Source organism: Citrus clementina, unplaced genomic scaffold, assembly GCF_000493195.1.
Source record: "Citrus clementina cultivar Clemenules unplaced genomic scaffold, Citrus_clementina_v1.0 scaffold_5, whole genome shotgun sequence".
Lineage (NCBI taxonomy): Eukaryota > Viridiplantae > Streptophyta > Magnoliopsida > Sapindales > Rutaceae > Citrus > Citrus x clementina.
This window is the reverse complement of record NW_006262201.1, coordinates 30,702,396-30,725,321: the sequence shown is the minus strand read 5'-3', so window position 1 is coordinate 30,725,321 and position 22,926 is coordinate 30,702,396. Positions and strand designations below refer to the sequence as shown.

The following is a 22,926-nucleotide window of genomic DNA, read 5'->3' as shown; positions in this document are numbered from 1 at the left end:
CTTAGTTGGATCACAACCAACTGGTGAACCAACACTCAAGAATATACTTTATATTCCGCTGAAATGAAATCTTATACATTGTTACATGACACGGCAGCAACAAGTCCAGTAAAAACTGGCATAAGCTCATGATTCACAAACTTGACGTGCAGAATCATGTTATGAATACAACAAGGATGATATTTTCCTATGATGTACAGCTACTAAAGAATATGACATAGAAAAATGGACAGGAAGTACGAAGCAGGGGAGGGGAAAAAAAGAGAAAAAAAAGAAACCTCCGCGCCTGAGACTTCCACAAAAAAGGGACAATTCGAAGGATATTAGTAAACTGATGTTGTCAAGAAGCATTACTCTATCGACCACCAGCCATGCTAGCCTTTTCAAGTGCTAGTTCTTTGGTGATAAGTCTCAGTAAAACTTGCACTAGCTCTCTTACTCTAGCTTCCCTGGCCATCAGAAGAATCAGGGTGTCAATATTTTATCAAGAAAGCAAACAATCTTCTGTAATTTTGTTTCTTTCACCTTTCTTCAAAAGTTGCACAATAAAATTAAAAAAAAAAAAAAAAAATTCCATCACCATCCTGCTATTGATCAAGTAGTACCATTATTGAAGGTGATTTGAGGAGCAGTTCTCTCCTTTAATTTCCTCTCACACAAACCTTGGAAGAGGAAGGAGAGGGTGGGGTTTGGTGGTACCTAGTATACTGAAGAGAATATCTTATAGCTTCCGCATGCTTTTTGAGCCTACCAATTTATCCAACTAGTGCATATAATTTGAAGAATATCAAATTCTTAATGAAAGTAGAATGTCACTTGTATATTTCATATATGAAGCGCACCAATTCCAGTTGTTGCTTCAAACTTCTAATTATAGCATCATTATGTTGTGTTGCAACACAGGGATCCCCATTGGTCTCATTATTATACATCTCTTCAGTATTTGTGTACTTTCTGACACATTGCATACTTACTGACACATTGCCTGCTTCCAAGCATTATATGAAGCAAACAATGGCTATACAACAACATAGAAAAAGTAACTGACTGTCCTATCCATCCTGCATGATTCAGTTTAAAAGAACAAACTGAAAGCACCCAAAAGTCTTATCACCTCACCTTGATATGACAAGTTCACAGAAGGAAGGGAATAGAACAAGAAGATGCGGACGCTTGTCACTGTTCTCGTCCATTGCTAGGCCACTTTTCAAAACAGGATGTAGTGGCAAAGCAGATGCGGTGTCCGGGTGAATTTTTAGGCGGGCCAATTCTTGAAGAATAAAAATTATTTCTTCAAGCCTTGCAGCTGGTAAATTACGTTCACCTGCAGAAACAATCAGAGAGTTCAAAAATACAACATTTAACGTTGAATAGCAGTGATAAAATATTGGTAGAAAATAGAAACATACCCAAGTCATTCTCATCAATCAGAAACCTGTTCAAGATGTATTCACATCTGCCCATAAGTACTGTGATTGAAATCTTGCTGACTTCAGCTCTTGTCAAGTTCCATTTGCTGGCTTCATTGTCAGAACTGGAGAAAATGTCACTAGTATGTCAATTGTCAAATCTTTGAATTAACAGGTTTGCATAAACAGTTACAAAAGAATGTATACATCTCAAAATGAAGGTGGTTGCACAATTGCAGTTTCACAACAAATTTGATCATATTCTCCTAGAAAATTAGGAGTTCCTACATTGACAGCTTTTCTAGTATTGGTATATACCATACCGATTATCATGTAGAACTACTTATACAAGTTGCAGCTTAAACATTCGGGCTTGATGTCTTTGTATGGTATTGCAGACCAAAAAGGTTATATTTATAACAGTTGAACTGTCAACCTAACAGCTTAAACTTCTAAGTGGCATTCTTTGAAATTTATAAGAATTTGATCAAGTTCTCTCCATTTCTAGGCATACATTGGAATACTGAAGATAGGGAACACAATTCTAAGAGTTAAAGCAAGAGCATACATGATCTGGAAAAAGATATGAAATAATTTATTACCTGCTCAGGGAAAATAATTTATGCAAGCACGCCAAGGAAAATTTGCTACAGTGGGCAGGCATTAGTTCCACTGTCTCAACGGGCAAAGAGCATGTGCGTGATGCACAACGGTCTATGGTGGAAATTAGCCGTTGCAGAACCTGTTAAATATTAGTAACACCAATAGAAAAATATCAAAATGAGTCTTCTTTAGGCAAGGGATACTAGTTTGAACAATTTAGTCCATGGCTTACATCAAAAGGCGCATCAATTGGTGACTTGAGAATTTTATCACCAAGAATGTCTAATATGGACATCTCCAGTGACTCATCAGCACCACTAAGAGCTACAGCAGAGAGTGAATTGGAAGGTAGAGCACGGCCACAATAACCCACAAGGAATATTTCATAGACATCTGCGACTTCTTTCCAAACTCGTAATCTTGCAGGCCTACTAATTTTCATGTCTTGCCAAAAGTTCGCAGCTAATTTGGTGACATCATCAACGAGAATGTGGTTGAAGCCTTCAACGGCTAATCTCCAAAGAGAACTATCTGGATTGTCTCTTCTTGTTGTCATGCACCTGGACAATTAGCTTGATTATTTTATTTCTGCCCTAAATAATTTCAACTCATAAAAACATAATTCCCAACATATGATTCAGTGATGACAAGAAGGTGCAAGAAAACATATTTTCTCTGCATGATTACATTAAATCAAATTCTATTAAATATTGAACAGTGCACATAGCATCATGCACAATACAGAAATTACAAACAGGAAGAAATGTTGCCCTGTTTATCTATTAGAATCTTCTGCCACACATGATAAACAATGCCGTCCTTCTTGTGGAAAGATGTCAGATATCCAAATCCCTCCCTCTTGTAGGCAGTGTTTAATTGTGACTACATTTTTTTTTATTATTATTATAACCTCATGCACGCATTGAAGCTCGGACCATGCAAAATGCGGAACATAACTTATTGTTTCCAGCATCTAACAACACAACGAATAGCATATTATAATCGGGCATTTGTCCTAGCAGATTGATATCTGATATAATTCTTTTAAATTGATTGCGGAGCATAATATATATTGCCAAAGAAAACTAAAGAAATCTGTACCTTCCAAGGTTTTGAATAATTTCTGGAAAGATGATACACTTTTCAACAGCTGGTGTCGTCAGGAAAAGATCAACCAGTACAGGAATGAGCTTTTCTGCAAACAAATGGTTTGGGATGGCTGCTGTGACCGATCCAGAACTCTCAGATAAAGCGCTGGCATCTTTTGGGGTTGTGGGGGCAGTACCATTAGGCTTGTCATACTTCGTCCTCACATGAACGTCTATGAAATGACAGAAATTTCAAGCTTCTTGCTTCTTTAAGATACAATAAAAAAATGGGTGAAATGATACAATGGAGTACCATGAATATTGTCACTAGTGCTAGGTGGCTCTTCCTCATCTTCCTTCTTTTGCAGAGGAGAATCTGATCTTGGAAGATATTGCAAAATTTCCCTAAGGAGGACAAGCCACATCGAACAAAGTTGCTCGGTTGGACTTAGAAGAGGAAGGATCTCCAGTATAGTTCGTAGCACTGGTGGAACATGTCCCTAGAGGAAGCAACACAAGTGTTATTCCAAAAGAAGTGAACTAGAAAATATAAATTGTTGGTATTGAATTCAGAAAATATTCATCAAAATTGCAATCCCCATGCCTAAAGGGTGCTCTGGGCTTCAATGTCTAAAGAGTACCAGGATTAATCTTTTCTCTTCGTTCATCTAAACTGGGAGTGGGGTTTTGAGATAGTGTTAAAATTGGCATAGCATTATATGGGAGTGGTTAGGTATACTTTTATATAGCAGAAGAAGCTTTTCTTTTTTGCTTGCTTAGTGAACAGCTAGTCCACTCTCTGTTCTGATTTTTCTCCATTAATACATTTTTGAGTTTCATATATATAAATTAAAAAAAAATAAAATCCGATCCCCATGCCAACTGAAAAAGACAAAATGTTTATCTTCCATGATTTGCAAAAACGCACAATAATCGAAGAACCATATAAACTATGATACGAAAAGACAGAAAGAAGTGCTTGTAACAACTTATTGATGCTCCAAAATTGCAATCATGGCAAAATCTTGGTTTATTTAATCATTAGGGACTGCCAAGCAAACAAATTCCGCAGAAAGCGAGAATTAACCACATAATAATGCATCTACCCCTCTTCATCGACATGGCTTTTTTGACCGGAAGGCAGTAGACATTAGCAATTCCAAGGTAATTAAGGTAAGTGACAAGAGCTTTCTTGGAAGAGGCTGACTTGAAATCATGTCACTTTAGAATTCATTCATACCAATGACATAACGCCACATTTATTATTTTAACTTCTCTTCTGCTGGGAACACCAAATTAATTATATAATGATATCATGTGCCTTCTCTAAATTAACTATTATAATTCTTAACACCAAATAAACAGTGGTGACTACCATTTAGACAGAAGATTTCTTTCTTTTTGGAAAATAGGAAAATAAAAAAGCTACTTTGCTCGAATGGATAATATTAACAAAATTCCCAAAATTAGAAAAGATTTAATGCCCTCACATTTATTGCATGTTACTTATTCAATTTTGGGGGCATCTTTGGTCTTTTACGTCTGTAATAAATGCTAAGGAAAAAAGTGACGAGTGATTTTACTTTTTGTCTAGTTGTAATAGGACAAAAGAGTGTCTCAGTATTTTCCAGTGTTTGATAATCTCGGTGATATCTATTTTGGGGGCAAATTAGACTTACTCTTCGTTTCACAAAAAAAAAAAAAAGAATTACTCTTCGGAAAAATAAATAGGAAGAGAGTTCAATAACAAACTTACAAATTCAATTTCATAGTTATCATGGGTTATCATCGTCTGCCTAACAGCCAAGTCAATGATTGCTAGCAACTGTCCGTACATGCGATCATCAAACATCTTTTGAGCTTGTAAATATAGTTCTCCTGCAAGTGCCAACAGAAACAAAACATAAGTTCGCCAGAAAGGAGTTTCATTATTTCAAAAGCAGTAGCATTATAATATACAGCATTGATCAGCTTGCCATCAATCAAAACATAAAATTACCAGGCAATAGATGCTAATTTCTGGCAATTACAACTAGGCATCAAGGATGGTTATCTTAATCAATATTCTGTCATTTGGACACATTCATGTTTGCTAGTACACTCTCAAAATCTCATAAATAAAACGTATCTTGAACTAAATGCATTACCAAGACCATGCAAAATCTCCTGCTTCACCTTCCCAGCTGCATTATCACTATAGTTAGGTGATTTTTGAAGAGCATACTCATAAACATCAAGTACTGAATTGAGGTAAGCCACTGGCAAGTTTCCCTGTTTCATTAAATCATTTTAGAAGTTAGAAGATAACTTTTAAATATGATAAGTGTTGATTATGACTTAATTCTATGGTTTCATTAGAACAATCATTTTAAATAAGTATAAATGTTATTGAACACAAGATGTGGTTATTACCTTGGTACTATGAGATAGAACAGTTGTCTGCAGACAATTTATAGCAGCAAGAGAAACTTCTTTACTACCATTTAAAATACTATTCTTTACAAAATGAAGCAAAGATTCCCATCCTGCATCACAGGACATTATATAACACTCATATAGGTCCACAAGATGATAATAAGAAGATTTTTTTTTTTAAAAAAAAAAGTTCAGACACATCAATATCCAATTTAGGGCCCACCTGTCCAGAAATTGCTTAAGTTTGCAAGGAATGGGAAGAAGGAGCGTAATAAACGGGCTATTCCACCAAGGACGAGTACTAGTGTCTCATCCCACTGTTTTTGAGCTGTGTTACGACTGCAATTTCATTATGAAAATGAGAATGGATGCACCAAGAAAAGGCAAAAAATTCAAAGGGAAAAAAAGTCAGAAGGAAAAAGAAAAAAAAAACAACAAATGGAGGAAAGCACAGACATAGAAAGAGAGAGAGAGAGAGAGAAGAAAACACCTATGGTGTATAAGCATGTGAACTGCTTTTCCTCCTCGAGTACCAAGTTCTTTCCCTTGCCATTCATCTTTTGAGGAAGTCGCAGCCTAAATGCACATATTTCAAAGTCAATGAAAATAGGCCTGAAAAAAAAAAAAAGGATCTTGATGCCTGCACGATTGCTTATCCATACCATGTGTGAAGCACAATCTAGCATAGGGAAAACATAATTCCAAAGACAATCCTCCCACATGCTTTCTGAAAGTTTCTGCCCATGACTTCCAAGAGTTTGAAAGAGTGTTCGAATGGCTGAATTCCTTACCTGAAATACAGATTAGAGTTAGAAGTCTTTACAGTGGTCAAGGTTATTTAACACAATACAAGAGTTCCAAAATTAAGAAGGTGAACAGTAAGAATGGAACAAAAAGGAATCTCCCTGGCAGAAAACAAAGGATGTGACTAGCATTACATCAGATGATATCTTTACCAACCAATAGCTTAACCATAGTTTATCATCTAGATTTCAAGTATGAGCAAAAAAATGTATCATTTATCTACATGTCCACAAGCATCACCTTATCCTGAATAGGCTACATGTTCCAAAAGGAAAGAGCATAATTGGAAACTCCAAATGAAAAAGCATAATTGGGATGACGTTTGCCAGAAAGTAGTTCACATGAACTGGAAATAGGGAATTCCATCCAAAAAGCAAGCTATTATACCTCTGGCCTCTGATCAGCACCAAGCTTTTTAAGTAATGAGAAAACAGCAAATAGTAACTTGTCGCGATCCACCATGCCTATTGAGTGATTTTGATCATCCAAATTACTTAATGTCTTTTCTTCTCTCTTTTCACCATCCATTTGTTTTGGGACAGAACACAAATCCTGATTTGCTGTGGTGTCATAGAAAAGATAAAATTTTACTTAGTTGCAAGATTTCACTATTATGATATTTAATGAGCTACTAGATCTAAAATGGCAATTTAACCTGCTTCCTTTTCCTCTGAAATGCCGTGGTCAAGCCCCTTGGCAATAAAATCAGTGGTAGTCCACAAGAGGCCCACTGCTGTCAGGCTTATATTCAACTCAGTCTTCTGACTACTGTATGCTCCAGTAACATCCACACATCTGTAAAAGTCGTCTCATTAGTGGCATGAACCAACATAAGCAGTGGTGAAGATAGTCTTCTGTTGCAATTATGAAATCCACAAATACTAGGCTGAGAATTACTTATCAGGATGCCATCAGCCAAACATGCAAGAACTTATTACACAGTAACAACAGGAGGAGCCTTTTGTTAATTCTTTTAAGATCTACCCTAATTTCAAGGTCTACCTTTGTTTAGTTGTTAGCAAAATTAGAGGCACTTTGACAGAGAATTAACCACATCTTATTTTCCTTTTCCTACAACAAAATATCAAAACAAACTAAACATTCTCCGTCATCCATGATAAATGCATGCTTCAGGCTATTTATGAGATCAAATGGCAACATCATTTAGCATACTAAATTTCCAATTTTTACATGTATAATTGATAAATTGAATCTTCATTTAAATGAACCAGGAAAGCTCGTGATTAAGAAAACTGTATCATATGTTCATACATGATAGACAGTATGCACATGGATGGTTAGAGAAGTAGAATATTACACAGCATGATTTGATAATTAGTTACCAAAAAAATTGCTGAATTTTGAGATCTTACTCATGGATGCAGTCTGTGGGTATGCTGGAAAGTCCATCATTCATAATGAAACGGAGGCTCTACAAGAAAACAGAGAAGTTAAAATGGGTTTGCAATACAAATCCAACCATTGTTCATATAACGTACATGCAAGAATTTTTGCATATCAAAGAGCAGGGAAAATTAAAAAAGATACAAAAGTACAGTATGCATTTCCCTCGAAACAGAAAATCTTGCTAAGGTCTTCGCTGACCTGGAATCCCAAGGTGATGAGATCCTTCTCTGATGCATCTGCTACAGACCTAAATGGAAAAGAAAGTATGGACAAAAAAATCACACCACCAGAAAATAGTCATCCTTAAACTACTCTTCCCCTCTATGGTCCCAATACAAGTACCTACAAATGGCGAAAATACAAGCACGTGCACAGCATACCTCAACAATTCAAGTATACTTGGCCAACTATAATGCAATTTTTCTCCACATCTCTGCAGGGAAACATTGTGAGGAATATTATAAGTAAAGAGCAAAGGCAGTTAAAAAAGAAACTGATTTATGATCAGTTTCCATCAGTGACATATTACCTCTAAAACATGCAGAAGAATTTTCAAGGTTCCAGCACGAACATCAGTGCTTTGGGTAGAAAAATAAAGAACCCTTAGTGGGGATATAACAGCACATTCAAGTGATCTCAAATCTCCTTGCCTAGATTCAACCTAGAGATAGAATAATCAGTTTCTATTTTCCATAGGATATGGGTTATATTATCAATAAACCATGTTAAAATTCTCACTTCATCAGAGGTGCCACGTTGCCTAGATGCGCTATCCTGGAACTTTTCTGATCCTAAAACAGCACATATTGATTGATCTAATGCATCAAGTGCTATATTTCTTAAATGCTGATTAGAATTATCAGCAAGCTGCAAAAGAAACTGTAATGGTAAGAAAAAGCAATACATAGATAGCATAAGCATTATGCACAACATTTAAATCATGATCACCTCAAGAAAGTGGCCGACGACTTGATCCCAGAGTGGCTCTACCCCTGTAATAGTAGATGATGGAGATTGAGGTAAAAGGAAAAAAGCTTAATTCAAAACACAAACAATATGCATACGTCCTACCTTTAGCAAAAGGTCTATCAGAGAGAAATAATATGTTAATGCTCGATTCCATATCAATATGATCCAAAAGCCATATTCTTGTGGAATTCCTACTATTTATTCCTTCTTTTTTAACATAGGTTTCTTGGTTTCCTAAAAGAATAAGAATAACTAAATAAAATGCAAGTCTATCAGGGACCACTTTTATAGTGGAGCTTAGGCTTTGGTGATATTATGGGGAAAAGTATATAAAAGACAGAATTCACCAAGCATAACTCAAAGATATCAAATGACTTGTCCAAACCAAGGAAAACGGGAGATGGCAAAGGGTTAGTGGGTGTACAAAAACAACATCCATCATCAAATTTATTTTGTATTGAACTACTAAATAACATAGTAATAACTTAACAACACTGAACTCTATACAATTTATATTTTAACATCTGCAAAAAATTGACATTACGTACTATGAAGATTATTGACAAGGATAGATATCATTCTTTCCACTGAAAAGCTGATACTTCCTATTTTCTGACTTGATGTTGGTCCAAAACTACTTGAAGTCCCAATCATGCATTGATGTGATAGCTGATGTAGTGCAGAAAGCAGTGATTTAACAGCGGATATATGCATCAATGCTGAGCTCTCAAACAGCTATGCAGACAGAAAATACTAGGTTAGAACATGAAGCTTCTGTTGGAGCATAAAACACTCACGCACACATTAGAGAAAATAAAATGTTCTGCTAAGGAACTTCTCCATAGCAACCATAAAAACTGTTTAAAATGGTTCTGAAGAACAGAAAACATAAAAATTAAAAATTGGCAAGTTCTTACAAATTTCTATTCTCAGAAAGGTCAGAAAATTAGTCAATTTCAGAACACCATGGTATAAAATTCTTTATTCGTCCAAGGGGAATCGTAAATGTATGATATTTAGCTTTTTCCAGAGAGGAATTTCCACAGATACAGAAATCTAGTATTTGTTTGATACTAACCAAAAAACAAAGTTTACCTGAGAATTCAAGGAAGAGAGAACATTGAAGTCGCTGTACTGGCCAGAAGATTCTCTTGCAAGCTTTGAGGAAGCTGTGGAGACCTCCTTTAGATACAAAACGGTATACTTGTAGCGTTATATGATGACTGATAATAAACAACTTTCTAAGATATTCATTTATTTTCCCACAAGAAACTGAGAAATTTAGAATAGGAAGAATAGTAAAGAGTTGCATCCGTGATGTCAATCAGTTGTCCAAAGGGTCATCCAAAAAGAGTTCCTCAAATATTTATTTAGAACATGAAGAAGCAAGATATGCAGAAAGCATCTATTTTAGCAAAGCTACATTTGTAGTGTTTTTCTTTTTATTACTTCAATAAGTTTACTTGTTTAGCACACAAACACACAAAGCTAACCAGCTAAAACCAGAGGGTGACAAAATGATTTTGGCCAATTGCAAAACCACAATGTCTTGTAGTCTATCATTTTCCAGTGACTTAGAACAGTAGTACATGTGATATCAGCTCTGCAATCAGGAAGTTTTAAATTCTGAATAAAATTGCCGGCAAAAAGATGTTTTTACTTGTGATTCGCTTAAATCCAAATATTGTGCAAGGGCAACTACATTTTAATCCCATGGATTTAAAAAATATATCCCATTCCTAGAGTTACACCATCAAATTCTTTTGGGCCACGACTTTCAACCCACTTCTGTTACCTGCTCAGGGACTGCTACCGAACTCTATCCTCACTTGCTACAATGATTTAAATCTCACAGGGAGAATATTGTATGCAGAGATGCTTTTTAAAAGGTTACCTGTGTGGTGGCATGAGGAGAATGGATAGCCCGGTCCAGAGCAGCCAAAGTTTCCAATACCTACATTCATTTGCGATAAAAATTATAAGGTATGAACTTTGTCTATTTCGGAACATAGGTAAAAGCAGATAAACATACCAACACCCAGGATGGGCCTAACACATTGTGCAGTCGATGAGCAATATTGAAGAGAGTCCTTAATGCCTAATGTGAAAGACGAATTGAATTAAAGGCATTTAATAGTTAGAAAACTAGATGTCCAAAATAAATGTGCAGGAAAATAATACCCAGTTAGGTTAAAAATATGAACTGAATCTAACATACTCACTAAACCAAACACAATACCTGCACATTCTTGGGAGTAAGGACAATGTTATCCTTCTGATCAACTAAAGATTCGGATCGTTTTGAACCAGGAGACTGTAACACAGCACTGAAATATCAACTTTCGGTCAGGATTTCAGCATTGTCAGAGCTATATTTTCAAGTTTTAAAATAAGACAATTAAATGAGGCAAATCCATTTTAGAAACGACCAAGAAAAAATTGTTAATCGATAGCAAAGAGTTACCTTCTTCTATCAGATTCATTGGGAATGTTGATAGTAAATTTGCAAAGGGACGCTAAAAACGAGTTTAAAGGTTCTACAGCATGAAGAACTCCACATGCCTGACAAAAACAAATAGATACCATAATCATCTATGCCGTGTAAATAACATTAAATGTCATAAAATTGACAGCTAATATGGTAGAATTCTTGATTCTGTCACTGTAAGGCAACAGATAATAGAATATTTATTTATATAGGCCTTTTTTCATTAAAGAGAGAGAGAGAGAGAGAGAGAGAGAGAGAGAGGCCAACCATAAAATAGCTAAATCAACAGGCATGTTATCTCTTAGTAAAGTCAAGTGAAGTGACATAAAACCACCATAAGTTGCACTATAGTAGTATGATTCAGATTCAAAAATATTATTACCTGAGTGAATGCCTGATATCCCTTTAAAATCTCCAATATAATAGCCTCTCCTTGTGACCTTTCAAAATAAATCTAGGTCAGATATACCTATCCTCTTCTTTAACCTATCGCTTTTGAACACTACAACAGAAAATCTTACACACCTTGACAAAATAAGGGACAACGCGTCAAGTATGGTCAACCACAAAGAATCAACCATAGAGATGCAAAGAACTGCAGTTTCTCCCATGCATTTTGGCAAAGGATCATAGTCACATCTAGGAGATTCAAGCTAGAATAAAAAGATGTGATTTAGTAAGTACAAGCATCAAAGAAATGGAAATTCAAATATATATATATATATATATATAACTACCTCCCCAACATCCACTGCTTCATCTGTCAACGTGGCTACAGTAAAGACAACACCTAATAAACCTTCAATTGCCAAAGTTATTGAATGGGCTTCACTAGCAACCAAGACTGCAGCATTGGATGCATCATTATCAAGAATCCACTCAATTCCTGCAGAGATTACAAGCTTTAAATTTCTGGGGTCATCAATACATGAGAATATGAAATGATTGTGTCCCTTCTTTAACAAAACTTCATTCCTTTTCAATCGAAAGGATAAAAGGTTAAGGATGTTTCCAACAAGAAGAAGATTCACAGAGTCAGAACAAGTTGTCAAATTAGACAAAAAAACAATAATTTTCATTTTCCCTTTTCCCATCCAAGGATGTCAAGAAAACCACAGCCTGTTGTAAATAAGTAATTTTAGACACATCATGATTTAAAATTACAAGACGACAAACACAAAGCCGCCGATTTCTTATCAAAACTATAATTAATCAAAAAGTCATCACCTTTGGCTTTGCTGCTAAACATCCCAGCAACAGCTGAAAGGCTCTCCTCACTGGTCTCTTGAAACTAATGAATTAAACATTATATCAGATAAAGAAATAAAGTCAGGCTCAAATATATCTTGCTAAATTACAATTTTTAATCAACTCTAAAAAACGATATCCACTTAGTAATTCAGTGTGGGAGGTAGAAATTGAACAAAAATTGGGGTAGTAAGGTACAGTAACTTCTGTAGTCCGGTTGAGACAACTGAAAATGATGGCATTGTATAGAATAACCTTAATGTTTTTATTGAGAATAACCTTGACATTCTTATCAAAAAAGAATGTCTTGATATAATTTTTTCACAAATCAATTTAAGGAACTATGGCCAGAGGGTAGTCTTGCTATAATCAAGACAATGAAAATTATATCAACTTTCTCCAGGACATACACAGATATAAACAATAAGGCTAATAGAAATGAATAGAGGATAAATTGAAAACATTCCTTCACCTGTACGCTCGAAACAACTCGAGCAAGAGCTTTAACCATACCCTCCACAACATTTGTATTCTTGGGATTCCTGCAAGGCAGATATGAAGCAAATTTAAACATATTACAACCCAAAAGTTTATTTCATTTGTGGACAAAAAACAAAAGAACAAAAGGAAAAAGGTTATTCACCGAGAATAAACATTTTCTACAAAAATACCAAATTCTCGATTAACTACTAATGATGTATCAATCACACATCCATATTGTACTTTGCCATGAACGACTAGAGCCTAATATGAGAAGAGAATTGATTGGACCTCAATCAACAAACTACATTTTTAACTACTGAAATTTAGTCAAAGGTTTATCCCACTGCTAATCTCTTGAAATATGTTTAGTTAAAAAAACCAACTTCACAATCACAAAAACAACTTCATTTCGACAAGGTAAAAAGATATTATATCATTTCCACATGACAAAACGATATTATATACTGATTTATTGATTAGCACAAATGTGGCAGCCACCATAAGTAGTATTACCATAAATATCAAATAATTATTTTCTATAGTTGCATCTTTTCAATGCTTACTGATTTTTCCGTTGGAAGTGCAACACATTAAGAAAGTCATTGACAGATTTCAGAATGTTTAAGTTGCTCCTGAAGCCTCTAATTTGTACCATGCTAGGGTTACAGCTCAAGAATAATAGAAATTGATTTCTCTTCCACACGGCTGCTGAACTAAAGGCCTTTGCAGCTGGTAAAATGGCTCTTGAATTTCAATTAGATGTAAATTAAAAGGCCTGAAAACTGCATTATCAAGATGACAGTGGTGTTGTGTACGCTAGAAAGATTGAATGGTCCTGAGCAACCCCTCCACAAATACAGCTCTCATGTTTATGTTCATTACATATCAGATTGGCCATTTCTCAAGCAACATTGCACCTTTGTACAAGCTGGTTGACTGCTATTAAGGACTACAGTTCTCTTTCCACACTGACCTCATTAAATATCATTAAAAGCAGAATGGTGCCAACTAAAAGGCCATAAATCCCTGAACTGGCTCGACTCAGTGTGTCATAATTAGCAAATATTCGAAATGAATTATGTGTGAACATCGTATCTCTTTCAGTTTTGTATACTATACGTGTACAACATATGCGCGGAAAGAAAATGTTCATCCAGAGCTATATAGCTTACATATCAAAGTTCTGGAAAAGAAGTCGCAATGTCCGTGCCTCCACACAAAAACCCTGTCAAATTCGACCACCTCTTATTTCAGATATAAGTTAGAAGCAACTAAGTAATCAGTCATTGTTTTATGTATATATTTAGGAATAAATACTGTAGCAACATCTAAGTTGTCAAGATTACCCTCAGGATCTCAAGAACCAGAATGCGATGCCACAGAGGCAGATCAAGAAATGTAACCTTCACCAACATACTAAGAAATACCTGCATATGAAAATAACTGTTGTTGAATCAGTAATAGAAAACTAACATATACAGAACAATGTGATGGCCGGGCATATAAGGGAAAAAGAGCGCTGAGAAATATGACTCAATTCAAAACCTTAAGACAACTCATGGGTGAGCATAAATGAAAGGTAAGAATAGAACTTTTACTTTAACCTGTCATTTGAAAAAAAAAATATATATATATATAGATACAGCACTTCTTTAAGTGGTCCACGTTGATGAACAATCATTCATAACATCCTCCTCAAAGGAAAGAAGTAAAATGTGGCATTACAACAAGGAAAACAGCATGTTTCCAAGCAATTTTAGTTAAATAGCATTCAAACGACAATTCACAAGCTGGTAAACTCCACATGGATTTGCATTTCAACTTTCTTTTGGCATTTTTAGAATTGAAAAGCAGAATTAGAGGCTTGCGCGCTCAAAGCTAGAATATTGGAGCAAGATCATATTAATCAAAATAAGCAATTAACCACTCTAAAAACAGATTAGAAACTAAGGTCATGTGTTTACTTTTTCTATGATCTTTTCATGCCGATTGAAGTAAAAAAGTAAAATAAAAATTAGGCATACCTCACATTCAGTAATAAGCGATGAACTATACAGCCTGATAATATGAGCAACTGACCGCAAGACCAAACGACGAAAATAAGGCTCCCCAGTCTCACCTTCATTCTGAATAAAATTAAACACAATAGAGAATGTTAAAACACCACAAGAAATAATGATTGACATAGTTAAAGAGGAAGTTTATTAAGTTACATATTTTCAAGAACAGATACCTCAACATTGGTGCGTAGTGAAGTCATTAAAAGGGAACAAATCTGGTGACGCAAAACCTGCTCCACAGATACTTTTCAACTACAAAAGTTTTACTAGCATGCTAACACAAAAGATAGATGAATGTTCTTACTCACTAATTTTTATAATCACCTGCTCATATGACACTAACATCCTGAAAAGAGAAACATGATTGGACAGAATGAACCTGCAACATGCAAGCATCAACAATTTTGTAAAACATACATAAGAACGACACAGTTGAATTCACTAGCAGAATACTTCTTACAAAGAACACGGACATCCTAGAAAATTTCATTGCTCCTGCCATGGCAGTGATAACAGAAAAATAGACTCTCATAGCCTTAAAAGTTGTTCTATAGCTGTTCTTTATCTAAAAGTACAAGTGCAAACCAGCCAATAAGTTTATACAAGCCTTTCTATTGAATAATGAAGATATTGGAAGGAGCAGATATATTTTCATGAGTTAAAAACCTAGATTTAAAATTCCATAAGATGATTTTGTGTTGACTACACAGAGAAAAAATGAAGTTGGATCAGTAAGTGTTCAGGTCCTCTTGCATGAGCAGATCAAAGATAAACTAGAAATAAAGTCTTATGGTAGGCAGAGTTCTTACTCAAGAATATCAAGTACGAATGTCCGCTGAAGAGTATTGACGCGTAGCCAAGATGCCTGTAAGGTAAAAGCAATATATATCTGCCTTAACAAAGGGAAAAATAACAACTGAAAACCATTCAATAAACTCTGAAAACTCAAAGTAACATTCGGCTAATAATGCCATTTGGTAGAAATTTTTTTTTTTAATTTTTCTCTCCTTTTTCTTTGAAAAAATTTGGTAGTTTCAATCTAGCACATACAGATCCACCTGCAGCAAGAGCTGTCAGGTCTTCAAGCAACCGAAGCCCAAGCTTTCCTGCTTTAGTTAGAGTCTCCCTCCTTAATGATGGACCTTCAGAAGCAAATTCATGCTCCAATGACCTGTTCGTGCATAAGTTAGATAAGGGGAAGTACTAGAGTGCACATTTATGAGGCCTACAAATTTACACATATGATATTACATACTACTAACAATACAGATATACACAAAGGTAACATACATATAGGAAGGCAAATGTCAGTATACAAAATTATTTACCAGATTCACTGGTGCACAAAGTTTTGAGTGGATAAATCAACGAAAACATACTCTGAATGATTGATACTGCGACTGACATCACCAGTAACTGAATTGGTTCTAGTAATGTGAGCTCCAGAACCAAACTTCCCCAAAGGAAGGGACTCAGCACGAACAACATGATCAAAGATCAGGGCTACTGCTTGTCTGAAGGTAGCTGCAGCAGTACTAGAACAGATTTACATGAAAGCAATCAGAGAAGGGTAACATCTCCAGAACAGAGTCAGAGTTGGTGAAGAACACAAGACTAAAAGAAGTTGGCGGTTAATAATGCTCTTGGCCGATGAGGTAACTTACTTCCTCACACTGTCAGAAGATCTGTTGTTCTCAAGAAGCCGAAGACAGATACCAAGAGCTTGGGCCATATTGTCCTGAAATTAATAAAAAGTAACAAAACTCAAAGCAAGAAATGTAAATTGTACAAAAGGGATGCAATGAATGGAATGTGTGCTTTAATAATCCAGGGCAGATATCTAATCAAAAAGTAGCTCTCATTCATACCATCAGGTGCACAAACAAAATGGGAACTTTTAAATGTTAATTAAGCATGTTTAATCACTTCTCCCAAGATGTCAATAACATGGTGAAGAATAAATTCATTAAGACGGCAATGCGATGTAAAATCAGGGGACGTATCATTATCTAACAACGCTAATCTATGATTAGTTGTCTGAGCAATGAAATGAATTACAAAGGTATCATAAATAAGCAGGCTCCTGATTACTTTTCCTCAAATATATCAAACAATTATTTAAACCCAAGCAAATCCTATGGAAAAGACCAAGATAGATATGTATGATCTAGATTCAAAATAAGTTAGTAAATCCCCAGAGTTTTCAGTTGTTATTGAAATAAATAAAAATTTCAGGGAAATATTTGTGAGGGGAAGTAACTCTGCTTCTAATCAGGAGAATTTATATGCACTCCCAACTGGTAAACCTGATAACTAATTTCATGAATATGACTATCAAAAAGCAGAATGGAACCAGTGTTTGCCTAGGTGAACCAAGAAATTTTTGACAGAATATTTTGAACTTGTGTTTTTCAGTAAAAATATTCTAGGTTAGAAACTGGAATCCAATATGTATATTGGGCTCTCTGCATTGATAATACATCCTGAAACCAATGGCCATTGCTTGCAAGCAAATAATAGGAATATAAGCTTCTAAAATGAATTGGCACCTCATTCTCAGGATGTAAACGTGACTGAAATATTATCAATATAGTCTGCAAGGTCTTCAGCTGAACACTCTCATCTACCATGTCAGCATGCTGCAAGAAGTAAAAATAGCATAATTAGAATTATGAAGCAAATATTGTTCTAATGTATCAATGAAAATTTTTAGCAAAAAGCACATCGACATGCCAAATCAAGTGATCACTTACATTTTTTAACATAGAAAATATCTCCTTTAGTGCTGATGGAGCAACTGCATCATGAGATATAAGCTTTTGTATACATGAAAGTCCAATAACACTAAGTTTCACAGTTCTAACTTCACAAGCCATCAAAAATATCCGTAGTATGTCTTCACTCTGTGCAAGTTCACTTGGACTCGACAGCGATCGAAGCTGCAGCGATTACAAATCCATGTCAAATTGACATTAATTTACCAACTTCATAACTCATCAACATTGGCTATAATCATGCCAAAATTTCACCAATTTACAATAGTCTAGTTCAACATACTCTTAGCAACCGCAAAGATACAACAATTCTTTTCAAAACCTAACAGGCAACCAATTCCAATAACGTGACTGTATCAAGCTGAGTCAGTAGAAAGTAATACTATCTAATCCAAAGCTTTCTTATTAACTAAACAAAAAAGACCACTGTTTTCCAAAACCGAAAAAGCAACTGAATAAAGTCAGGTGACTGTATCGAGCTAAGTCAATATTTGATAATTCAATGTAATTCACCAGTTTTTCAGTTTGCAACAAGATGCAGTGACTTTCTCAGATTTCTAAAACGCCGAATTTAATTTAAATACGAAAAAAAATAGCAGCATTTACTTTGTATTTCATTTCAAAACAAAAACAAGTGAGAATTGCGACCTTCAAGATCGCGTGCTCAGCTCCGTCCTTGACGGCGGGATAGCGACGGCGAGCTTCAGCTGAGAGAGCTCGAAGATCGGATTCTAATACGGCCATTAAAGCCATATTCCGAAGCTCTCTTAGATCCGTGCGTGTTTGGGTAAGAAACGGAAATGGAAATGGAATGTTGAGCCCTGTGCGGGCGAGAGGGAGATCTGTTGTGAGAGAAATTTGTCACTTGCCGTGCCACGTGTGATGGAGAGGAAGCAGTTTTGTGGGCTCAGGCTCGGCCCCGTCCGCCAAAGTTGAGCCCGTCCTTGGAGTTGCCAATCCGACCCAGGCCCATTTTAAATCCCAGCCGTGGTATGTCTGCGAATGCTTGTATCAATAGGCTTTTTCAAGTTAAACAAAAACACTTCTGCAGAAGCATTTTTTTGTGAAACATGTGATCCTTTTTTGGAAAGCACTTCCAAGTATTTTTATACTAAAAAAAGTGCTTTTCTACAATAACTGCAGGTGGTTTTTTGGACCTGGTAAAATCTTTTTTATTTTTCTTGTCTTGTAAACACTACAAAACCAGTATAAAAGTGTCTTTAATTATTTTAAAATATGTTTGATGGTACTGAAAATTAGCAAGCTGTAGCTATCGGTCAAATTTACTGATTTGATTAAAATAGTTCAAGAAATGCATCACATTAAATGGAACCAACCAAATTGTCAATTGTGCATTAGAATTACAAAAGCAGAAGCAAACACATCCTCTTTTTCACTGCAACTACTATTACAACTCAGGAGCATAACTTTATTTTGAGAGCATATTGGTTCCACTTGAGGTCTGAAACTCAAACATTAGGCAATATTTGAGACATAAGCCATGTTTTCAGCTGCCTGCCTCTCAGCATCAAACATCTCAGATGACAGATACCGCTCTCCTGAGCTCGGAAAGATCACCTGCAATGATTGAGAGAAGCAGTTGTTGAACTGAGTCAATGATGTTTATCTCAACAATGCTGAAGTTTGGAGTGGCATGATAAGGGCTTGTTAAATCATGTTGCAAAGTTGATTAAGAAAATGTTAGTTGATATAAGGATTATATAACAGCTAAATTTATGCTTTCTATGCGTCAAATTCAGTGGCTGTCCAAATGAACATGTCAAACATGTTAAGTAGGCAATATGAAATGAAAATGAATGCAACCAGCTCAAAGAATTTGAATGAGCTTACGACAATGAGTTTTCCAGCATTTTCAGCCCTTTTGGCTATCTTAATTGCAGCAGCTGCTGCAGCACCAGATGATATCCCTACCTGCAATATTTATAAACACAAACATCATCAACAATTAGATGCCATCATAAGCCTATGTCACAGCAGAACATATATTTAAGCTTACGTACTCGGAAAGTAATTTATTTCCTCAATTTTTTCCTAATGGTGATTTTACAGAGGGAGAAAGTACTAGAAATGCCTGGAAGATTGCACATACCAGCAAACCTTCTTTTGCACCAAGAAGCTTAGCTGTTTGAATGGCTTCATTGCTTGTTACCTTAAAGATATGAAAGATTATCAGTCTGAAAGGCTAAGTAGAAAAAAGCATGAAAAAATACATAGAAGAAAATGGGCGGGCACAATGCTGTTATTATGTCAGAAATGGGAAATTTTTTATCAGAATCAGAATTACTATATGTGAACAAACACTTATTCTTCCAAATGTACTTTTCTTAACGAGCAAGTCAATTTACAAGGGTTCGGAAGCTTACTCGAACAACTTCATCAAGAATGCTGACATCTAAAACACTGGGGACAAACCCAATGCCGATTCCTTGAATCTTATGATGACCTATAACCACATTACAGTATGTTAAAATCAGTTTTGAACTGAAGTTGCTGCGGCACATTGATGCTGCCATGCATACAGGAAGACCAAGACCTTAGCATATTATTGATGCTGCAATAGTGCAATATAACATTTCCAAAAAATTGAATGAAATGAGTTTTCAGAACTCACCAGCCTTTCCACCATTCAGAATTGCACTTTCAGCCGGTTCAACGCCATAAACCTTAAGGCAGAACAAAAATCAAAACAAAAAGAAAGAACTAAAAATCAGGAACAGTTGCTTACACAAGAAAAGGTAATTCAACTATTTCAAAACTCAAGCATAAATAATACTACCTTGATCTCCGGATTTTTCTTTTTAAGGAAATTGCCAACACCAGATACTGTACCCCCAGTCCCTATTCCAGAAACAAAAATATCAACTTGCCCTCTTGTGCCTTCCCAGATTTCCGGGCCAGTAGTTTCATAATGAGTCTGCATAAACCGCTGATTAGTATATTTTATCAGTAGCCTTATGGCCAAGCAAAGCATACATACCTTTGGATTGGCAGGATTTTTGAATTGGTGGGGATTAAAACTGGTAGGTATCTTATTCAGTAACTCTTCAACAATACGAAATTCCTCATCAATACCCATCTCTGCATTTGTGAGAATCAACTGAGCTCCATATGCTTGGAGAATTATTCTCTTCTCAAGGCTCATGAAAGCAGGCATGACAAGAATGAGCTTGTAACCCTTAGCTGCTGCAAAGCATGCCATCCCTATGCCGGTATTTCCACTTGTACATTCAATGAGGACAGTCTTTATTCATTCACGTGGAAAATTGATTAATCCCAAAACTACTTCCCAGTTCATTTTCATTCCAGTATGCTTACAAATCACAATAACTCTTAAAGAGACTTATGTTGATATTTTCTTGATAGAAGAAAAAAGGAAAGTTAACAACCTTCCCTGGTGTGATAAGGCCCTTCTCTTCAGCATCTTTGATCATACTAAATGCAATCCTGCATATCAGTGATTGAAGCCAACTTGTATGAAGTGAACCCAAAAAATTTGGAGAAATAACAAAAATGAAAATTAGTACAAAGATAATATTCAATATCAATTACTACTAAGATGTGCCAAAAAGAAAGATCAACAGAAGATTAAGGATAGGTTTCAAGTATTACCTGTCTTTGACACTAGAACAGGGTTCCATCATCTCTAGCTTAGCAGCAATACGTGCCTTGCAACCATCCACAATATTGTTGAGGTAAACCATTGGGGTATTGCCAATCAACTGATAATAAAATATGCAACAAAATGAGAAAATCTCAGAGCATATGAAAGGAAAAAATGAAAAATCAGAATTAGATGAAGGCATTTTACTTCGGTTATATCGTTTGCAATGGCACACTTCTCTGATCCCATATTTCCCTCAGCTGAAAAAAGAGTTAAAGAGTGTTAGAAGTCAAAAGATTAATAAGCATAAAGTGGGGAAGTGAATTCAGTATTTGAAGAAACCGATCAAAGAATTCCAAACTTGGATTCAAGAAGGGTATAAGGTACCAAGAAATTACATGAATCATATGAGTAAGCCTGGGAAGAAAATTATAAACTAGTAACTTGAAATAATATACATCAGTAGAACAAAAATTAAATCAAACACAAAGAAAAGCTTCAAGTACCCGAATACAATGGCTTCAACAACTCAAGAACACTGAACGGTCAAATTTATGCAGCAATCACAGCTATTTATAGCTGACAAGCTAAAGAATAGGTGGCAGGAATTACACTGGCTTTTAATTAACACACTGGCTTTTTGTCTATACTGCAGGAATTACTAAAAAGGAAGATAAAATGGCTTTTTTGTCTATTCTGCAGGAGTTGCTAAGAGAGGAAGAAAATGTTGCTTATTTAGACAGTTAGAACTGAAGTTGGTAAAATGCTTTCTCAGAAATTAGTCAGATAAAGTTGGCAAAAGACAATTGTTTCTAGTGATGACAAAAGTCTCTACCTCAACCAAAAGCTTAAGCTTATAGGTAACGGCTCAACAATAGTATTTATTATACTCTTAACAATTTCATGCAGAAACAGTACAAAAGCTTTCGATCATTTTATATACATTAACTTCGTTTTGCAGAGCGATGGCATGATATGACCTGCCCGGTAATCGGTTCTCCGATTCTATTATCCGCATAAATTCTGTCGCGTCGCTGAAGAAAGAGAGAGTGAAACTACAATGCATTAAATGCTAACTTATAGTTAGGGAACTAAAACTGGCTGTTAATGCATAATAAACTCCCTGTATAATTATGTATTAATTAAAGTGCTTGAACCTGTTGGCTCCACTTGTAATGAAATCCCCTTAAGTGGCTTGACTGAGCTTGCTTTCCAATTCGAGTCGTAGGGAAGTCGCCTTTGTTGGGAGAACATATGCCTTCCGATTCGAGCGGAGACTTCTAATCTGGGTTGTGGTACATGCTTAAATGTGCCTCCTACAGTTGAGGCTCTCCCCAAGATACCTCGTGGTTAAGATCCAAAAAAAAAAAAAAAAGTGCTTGAACAACTCATTTTACTTAGAACTGTCATTAGTGATCATAAATGTTTCATTTGGTTTTCAAATTTTGGTATATTTAAGGTTTAATTTTCATTGCAGAATTAGGTTAGTTGCAAACAACAACAACAACAACTATCTGTCAAACTTATCCAAAACTTGAAAACAAAAGCAAGCAAAT

General features: G+C 35.6%; 2 protein-coding genes across 11 annotated transcripts; both read right to left on the bottom strand.

Moving 5' to 3' along the window:
- Window positions 1-34: 34 nt before the first annotated feature.
- Window positions 35-18,606, bottom strand: LOC18042248 (protein MON2 homolog). Of its 7 annotated transcripts, XM_006433007.2 has the most exons (44): window positions 18,397-18,606; window positions 17,728-17,913; window positions 17,524-17,613; window positions 16,639-16,712; window positions 16,354-16,509; window positions 16,025-16,145; window positions 15,784-15,839; window positions 15,299-15,353; window positions 15,148-15,204; window positions 14,939-15,040; window positions 14,261-14,341; window positions 14,087-14,139; window positions 12,904-12,973; window positions 12,411-12,474; window positions 11,921-12,069; window positions 11,709-11,836; window positions 11,566-11,623; window positions 11,160-11,257; window positions 10,935-11,022; window positions 10,728-10,793; window positions 10,590-10,649; window positions 9,791-9,877; window positions 9,244-9,430; window positions 8,675-8,718; window positions 8,465-8,593; window positions 8,256-8,387; window positions 8,107-8,159; window positions 7,925-7,973; window positions 7,693-7,751; window positions 6,975-7,114; window positions 6,707-6,879; window positions 6,178-6,306; window positions 6,006-6,091; window positions 5,739-5,854; window positions 5,513-5,625; window positions 5,248-5,371; window positions 4,857-4,978; window positions 3,414-3,600; window positions 3,114-3,333; window positions 2,245-2,572; window positions 2,012-2,151; window positions 1,410-1,534; window positions 1,120-1,324; window positions 35-449 (listed from the first exon to the last, which is right to left on the bottom strand). In XM_006433007.2, exons 1-44 carry the CDS (start codon window positions 18,499-18,501, stop codon window positions 356-358), a joined length of 4,959 nt encoding a protein of 1,652 aa, XP_006433070.1. In that variant the 5' UTR covers window positions 18,502-18,606; the 3' UTR covers window positions 35-355. The 7 variants fall into 7 exon arrangements, with proteins under 7 accessions (XP_006433070.1, XP_024040630.1, XP_024040633.1 ...); XM_024184862.1 differs by lacking the exons at window positions 15,148-15,204; window positions 15,299-15,353 and having other exon boundaries at window positions 14,261-14,357; XM_024184865.1 differs by lacking the exons at window positions 15,299-15,353; window positions 16,025-16,145; window positions 16,354-16,509; ... (2 more) ...; window positions 17,728-17,913; window positions 18,397-18,606.
- Window positions 18,607-19,019: 413 nt separating this feature from the next.
- LOC18042247 (cysteine synthase) lies at window positions 19,020-22,841 on the bottom strand. Of its 4 annotated transcripts, XM_024183214.1 has the most exons (12): window positions 22,528-22,585; window positions 22,314-22,404; window positions 21,578-21,630; window positions 21,379-21,488; window positions 21,156-21,213; window positions 20,747-21,010; window positions 20,546-20,683; window positions 20,381-20,432; window positions 20,133-20,212; window positions 19,859-19,918; window positions 19,600-19,680; window positions 19,020-19,326 (listed from the first exon to the last, which is right to left on the bottom strand). In XM_024183214.1, exons 3-12 carry the CDS (start codon window positions 21,617-21,619, stop codon window positions 19,225-19,227), a joined length of 987 nt encoding a protein of 328 aa, XP_024038982.1. In that variant the 5' UTR covers window positions 21,620-21,630; window positions 22,314-22,404; window positions 22,528-22,585; the 3' UTR covers window positions 19,020-19,224. The 4 variants fall into 4 exon arrangements, with proteins under 4 accessions (XP_024038982.1, XP_024038981.1, XP_006433069.2 ...); XM_024183213.1 differs by lacking the exon at window positions 22,314-22,404 and having other exon boundaries at window positions 22,528-22,841; XM_006433006.2 differs by having other exon boundaries at window positions 22,314-22,605.
- Between the last annotated feature and the right edge of the window lie 85 nt (window positions 22,842-22,926).

Bases quoted from the DNA above. Each gene is read 5' to 3' on its own strand.
- LOC18042248 (XM_006433007.2), bottom strand. From the start codon at position 18,501: ATGGCTTTAATGGCCGTATTAGAATCCGATCTTCGAGCTCTCTCAGCT. The intron at 2,573-3,113 runs GTACAGATTTCT...CTAATTGTCCAG, and splicing joins ATTATTCAAAACCTTGGAAG to GTGCATGACAACAAGAAGAG. The intron at 450-1,119 runs GTGAGGTGATAA...TCTGATGGCCAG, and splicing joins TGTGAACTTGTCATATCAAG to GGAAGCTAGAGTAAGAGAGC.
- LOC18042247 (XM_024183213.1), bottom strand. From the start codon at position 22,624: ATGTTCTCCCAACAAAGGCGACTTCCCTACGACTCGAATTGGAAAGCA. The intron at 20,684-20,746 runs GTATGTATGCTT...CGGTTTATGCAG, and splicing joins AAAATCCTGCCAATCCAAAG to ACTCATTATGAAACTACTGG. The intron at 19,327-19,599 runs GTAAGCTCATTC...CAATCATTGCAG, and splicing joins ATGCTGGAAAACTCATTGTC to GTGATCTTTCCGAGCTCAGG.